General features: G+C 31.9%; 1 protein-coding gene across 1 annotated transcript; it reads right to left on the reverse strand.

Annotated features, from left to right (window-relative positions):
- Positions 1–2,151: 2,151 nt before the first annotated feature.
- LOC111404824 (pectin acetylesterase 8-like) lies at positions 2,152–5,216 on the reverse strand. Its single transcript, XM_023033573.1, has 11 exons — positions 5,109–5,216; positions 4,800–4,929; positions 4,641–4,720; positions 4,452–4,538; positions 4,249–4,373; positions 4,089–4,149; positions 3,914–3,967; positions 3,753–3,830; positions 2,845–2,947; positions 2,608–2,747; positions 2,152–2,374 (listed from the first exon to the last, which is right to left on the reverse strand). Exons 1-11 carry the CDS (start codon positions 5,214–5,216, stop codon positions 2,273–2,275), a joined length of 1,068 nt encoding a protein of 355 aa, XP_022889341.1. The 3' UTR covers positions 2,152–2,272.
- Positions 5,217–6,296: the final 1,080 nt, after the last annotated feature.

Consider the following 6,296-nt stretch of genomic DNA (forward strand, 5'->3'; position numbering starts at 1 on the left):
TAATTGCCTTATCATCTACACAAGCTGAATATATTGCAGCTTGTGATGCTGTCAAAGAAAGCATCTGGTTAAGAGGTTTACTAAATGAAATTGGCTTTGCAAATAATTCTGTTAACATTTATACAGATAATCAAAGTGCAATACACCTAAGTAAGAATCCTGTATATCATGATAGAACCAAACATGTAGACATAAAATTTCACTTTGTGCGAAATATGGTCGAAAAAGGTGTGATCAAATTGGTTAAGATTCCTACAGAGTTCAATCTCTTTAATTTGGGAACTAAGGTACTGCCTCTAAACAAATTTAAATTCTGCTTGAAGATTCTAAATATCACATGAAGGGGTGATAAAATTTAGAACTTCAAGTATTGTTTATGATAAGGTTAACTGATATAAATTTTTTTGTTTTACAGGAATGAAGAGCAAGTGAAACTAACTGATTTAGTATTAAGATTCATTAGTAAAGACCAAGATTCAACTCGGCAAGATGGAGATTGTTAAAAAATATGGGATGCCTCATTTAATCTTGGGCTATTGGGCCTGTGGGCTGCATTTATTTTGAGCCCAACAATATGAGTAACTGGGTTGCTGGTTTTTTGTTATATCGTATTATGAAAACACGATTTTAGCCTCTGAGGGAGTGTGAATCTGCCGTCCACGTGGCTACATTTCAGCCCTTCGATTGTGACTATTGAATTGATCAGATATATACTTGACCTTGGCACTATTCACACTCTCTGGATCCTTCTTTCAGTCTCTTCGTCTCTCTTCGTTCTCTGAGTGAAAATTAGGGTTTTGATCTCTAATGTTGAAATCGATCTTTGTGATTGATATAGTTGTTCTTAGTAATATAATCTGATTGCTGTGTATAATCGATAGATACTGCTTTGCGAGGTTACTTCAATTGTGAAAAGAGGCGAGAGAAATACGAAGAAATCTGAGATTTCTTCGCACATTTGTACTGTTTCTTGGTTGATACTAGTGGATCTTGAGCCTAATCCCTTAGTAGATCCTCAACGGGTGATTAGGTCTCACGACTGAACATCCTTTCGAGGGTGAAAAATCTCTGTGTTCTTTCATTTTTTAATTTCTGCAATTTTTACTTACGGTTACAAACTCGACCCTCAAATTTGAAATGTTAAAAATAACAATATGGAAATCCGAGCTATAAATTTACATGAATGAAGTTCTAAATCAAAAGGATAGTTGATTAATTTATGTTCTGTGGAAACTCTTTATTGCAGAAGGTGAGAAAAACTGGATTTTCTTCTTTTCTTTTTGTTTCTTTCTTTTGTTTTCTCATCTCTCCATTTTTTTTCAATAATATTTTGAGAATATTGGATAGATTGAAAAAATAATAATAACGGCATACGTAAGGCATGCAAGTGTTTGACAGAAAATTAATGTTTTTCAAGTTGGAAGCAATATGCAGTCGCATGAATAAAGTTCTTAGAAACCTATGCATTTTATTTGTGATAGTTTGAAAATCCCTACTGCGAATTTTCCTTTATTACAAATACAATTTCTTAAATCCAATTATAATTTTGATCTAAAAATTTACTAGTACATATGAGGAGAGAAATTATTAAAGGAATTTGATTTTTGTACAAGTTTCTTCTAAGTTGGGTGGCAAATTGGCAATTTAATAGGTGCCCAAAGTATCTCAAATTCTCTCTTAGAAGTCCTCTTTCTACAGTTTCGTCTAATGAGACCCTAAACAAAGTAAAAAATATGAACGAAGCTAAAACAATAGAAAATGTTTTAATTTAACTGAAATCTGTGTATGTAGTGCCTTGCATTCTTTTCATGAGCTAGTTAATATTGGCAAAGGTCAGTGCTACTTAAAAGAAACTCAGATTGACACTATCATATTCCACTCTGTAGTAGAGTATGGTATTCATAGATTTAATTAATGTGCGATGGGATTAATGTTTCTAACATTATATGGAAAAGAATTAATTTATTTAATTACTCGAGTAATACAAACTTTTCTTAGTATTTGCTGAATACTTAATTTAAGCATAGATATTTAATTAGGAATGAACAAGAAATTTTAATACATTGATCGAAGGAAAATAATGCTTTGAATATATAGAATATAACTAACTAATCAAGAAATTTCTTGACATATAAATACATGTTTCTACATTTAATTAATTTTGAAACATACAACTGTTCATAGCATGATCGCATTCATTTTGAAATAATGTTTCTTACTAAGATAGAGAATTACGACTGTCGAATACACGAGTGTTATCAAGACAAAAGAATTATAAGCACTGAGTACACTCCTGTGGCACATCATGCATAGTGTCTATCCCTTTAAAAGAATCGCGATCAAAGTACCAGTCGCCAATGGCCTGTGCAATGGTCTGCATAATATAGATTACATTAGAAAGTATTAAACAACACTTTTTCCATGAATGAACTGAAAGGATGGTGGTATCGTGATTTTTCAACTACTGTGAAACTAGGTAATAATATTGAAATTTAATTGTTTTATAAGTTGGTATAAACACAATATTTCAAATAAGATTACAATTATTCATTATTTTCATTCTAATTCATAAAGGAGTGAAGGGTGTTTTTTAAAAAATATTATTACCGTATTTCCCAAGCCGGCAGCACAATTCCATCTTTCAGTTGAGTAAGTGTAACAATGGAGGTAGCAAGAGTTGATAAACATTCCTGTACATGAAGAATTGCCTATTTCTTGCAATGACTTTAAGAAGTCCATTCGAAAATCTGAAAAGCAGTCGTAAACAAATATTATGCTGGTTTTCTTATTACAATAGAAAAGAAGGGCGATACTCTATTTTTGTACGTAGCTTAAGACACTCACCTCTTATGGTTTTTAGTTGGCCAGGGCTGCAGAGTTTTGTATCTTTAGTGCATTTTTTCCAGCCATGCTCATCTCCATGATGTGGTTTCAAATTATACGTTATCTAATCATAAATTCATCCAATAACAAATTGGAAAGAATTAGTAAAAGAATTATTACGAGGTCATTAATTCGTTGTCAAGTTCTTAAGAAGTTGGATATTTTGCAGATAGGATTTAATCATAGGATTGCATTTGTGTTGGGCGGTTTTGAGCATTCTCAATCTTAAAAGCTAGTTTAAGAGGTGAGGTTTTTCGTCACACTTATAAATTGACCATCACCCTCCTCCAAAATCGATGTAGAACAACCTCAACAAAAAGAGGGAAATAAAGTGCATTTATGTATTAGATGTAAAAATCTAACCTCATAAATTTTGAGCTGGACAGTGGACTAATTAATTCACTTTTATTCATATGCATGAAATATTTCAGTAGTTGTAATTCATGCATATCAGTGATTAAACATTAAGGGCGTGTTTGGGGCACCGTATTAGACTGTACAAGTGAAGTAATATAATTTTAAGATAAATAATATTAGTAAAATAATAACATTACGTGGACTAAGGTGGATACTAGTTTTTTATTTTCATTCAAAATAATGTTACTTATACAATTTATCTTATCTTGTCTAAACTCCATCTCCATCATCCTCTATGCTATACGGTCAAGAGTGCAAGTGCCATTTTTTAAACTAAAAACTAAAGAAGATTATCCATCATTATATTATGGACCTACTATGGTCCATTCTAATTTAATATTGAATTCTTTATACCGTGTAATATGGTTCAACAAATGTAACCTAAGTAATAGAGTTAGCAGTAATGAAATAACTGAACAAAATCTTAGTTATACGAGGAAAAAAAATCTGACCTGCCATGAATCATAAAGCGAATTGAGTAGAAAAAGTGGCGTCTCCATATCTTTTACTAAATATTCTGGAAATAAACACTGAATTTGTAGAAACTTTTCATTAGGGTTCTAAGATATTATCAAAATGATATTTGATATACTGCAGATATAGCTCCTCTTACCAAACTCGGATTCCTTTTCGATGTACAAGATGAAGGCAAAAAATTGGATAATTCCTGCATCACCTCACATTTATTTAGACTGAAATTTTATTTATATAGTAAAGAGAAAAATATTTCATGCTATGACAGAATTAAAACATATTAACAACACAGAAAGGACAGAAAATATATATACATGTAGTCTAACGACTCCAGCAAAGCGTTTTTCTCTTCTTTTCACTCCAGGAACATCTTTTCTATAGTAAAGCAACAAAAAAACAACATAAGTGAGCACCGAAAAGTTTGATGAATTTGGGATAAACAATCAGTACTAGAATTTAGTTTACGAGTTTTACGCATGGATAAAGTAACCAGAATCAGAAATGCACTTCACTCTATTAGCACTAGGCACTAGAGCTCGGAAGCGATCACAATTCAGAATTGTAGCCAATCCACCGGCCGAACAACCAGTGAGTATAGCCTGATATAATGAGCTGTTAGCGCATGGACATAATTTTCATACTATTTTGGGAGACGGGGAATATTTAATTGACCATACATTCGAAGCATACTTCATTCCTTTTTCCAACAAATCCTCCATCACAACCTTAAAAATCCTTGCACCTCTATAGTAAAGGTTGGTAGCCTGTCATAGATCAAATTAAAACGAAGAGCTTAAAGGACAAGAATCCCTCACAAATGTAATTTTTCATATGGATAGCATTGTTTTTTACGTAAAAATAGGTACCGGATTAACTGCTTCGACATTTCCTGCGAATGATGAACCATCGCAGTATCTAACAAATACTCTATTCCAGTTGTAGAATTCTGGAATCAGATAAAAGGAAAATTAGTGGTAGAAAATTAGTTAGAGACAATCGTAGTTGAACAATAATGAGATGAATACCAGGATTGATCATTTGGTTATTGCTTAGCACCCCATTGAAATAGTAAACTTTTGGCTTTCTAAAGGAACTGCCATAGATAGAAAGCGCCCTATCTTTGCACTCACTTTCTGTTTCACACCATCCACCGCCCTAAATAAATAACGAAAAACAAAAACTGGGATGTATATACTGAGGGAAAAAAAATCCCTTCGGAAAATAGAAACATTAATGATATTGTAAGCTTTTTTAAATGGGATCTAATGATTTCACCTAGGAAACGAGAGACAGAATTTAGGAATATTATAGAGCTTGTGGTTGTATGGACTAACCTCAAGATAAACCAACCAGTTGTCAATTCCATCTCCGAATCCCTTATCAAAATGGTAAGCCGGAGGGCTTCCATCCAAGCAAACTGTACCACATGAGATCGTATACATGTTAGCAAATAATGACGAAGAAAGTTGCTAATTTATTTTTGAATTAGTCGCTTTAATTTGTATAGTCACACCTGCTCCTTTCGAAACAGCACTCTCAATAAATGTTATGTTGATAGGGTTGGGCACTTCATCAATGGAGTGAAAACCTTCTGTCTTGATGACAACTAATAGAAAGATCAGTAGAGATATGTTTATCCAGTAACCTGATCTTGAATTTCCCTTCTGCACGAAATGTTCGGATGCAAAATGTGTAAAAGATTTTCGTGATCTTTCAAAGCACATTTATCTTTGAAATAAAATCTACAAGTCTAGTTGAACCACTTGATATAGGAGTTGAAGTGGTTAGCAAAAAATGCTAATTATAATTTATATCTTGTTTTTAACACTTTTTCTCACATATAGATATGATCCATTTTTTTCTATTAAAGCAAGACAAGTATGCATTTTCATTAATGTGTAGCAACAAGACTTGGGATCTCGGAATCTTTGCCTCTTTTGGTACAATACTGAATTATTTGATCTAAAAATTTAAACTATTCACAAGGCAATATGTATAGTAAACATGAAAATAACGAACAATATTGAATTTTCATAATAAATAAATCATTATTTGGTGAAGATTAATAAACTTACGGTATGCACCCAACCTAATTTCTTCATCGAATTGACTACGTAATTGAAGGTCAAATGTTAAGGTATTCAAATTGCTAATAATTGTATCGGTTTCATAAGAATTTATAAATAGTTTAATATATATAAATGAATGATAAATAAGTAGATACCAGTTGTGGATTAATTGAAATATGAAGTTTGATTAATTTGTAAATAATTTATAAATTTACCAAAGGGAGGCTAAACTCAAACAAACAAAAATGTGAATACTGGTTATGCAGCTTATAAGACATCCTCTTGATAATCATAGAGTTAAAGTTTTCCAAGATCAAGAGGGACAATGATCTCCTTTATCTCAAGAGAGAATTTATATTTTTGGACAAGAATTTTGGTTTTTTCATTTCAGTAGAGTTGTATACTTCATTTTTTTGTAATACAAGAACATTCTCATGCTAATTTCAAATGTAT

Source organism: Olea europaea, chromosome 11 (genome assembly GCF_002742605.1).
Source record: "Olea europaea var. sylvestris chromosome 11, O_europaea_v1, whole genome shotgun sequence".
Lineage (NCBI taxonomy): Eukaryota > Viridiplantae > Streptophyta > Magnoliopsida > Lamiales > Oleaceae > Olea > Olea europaea.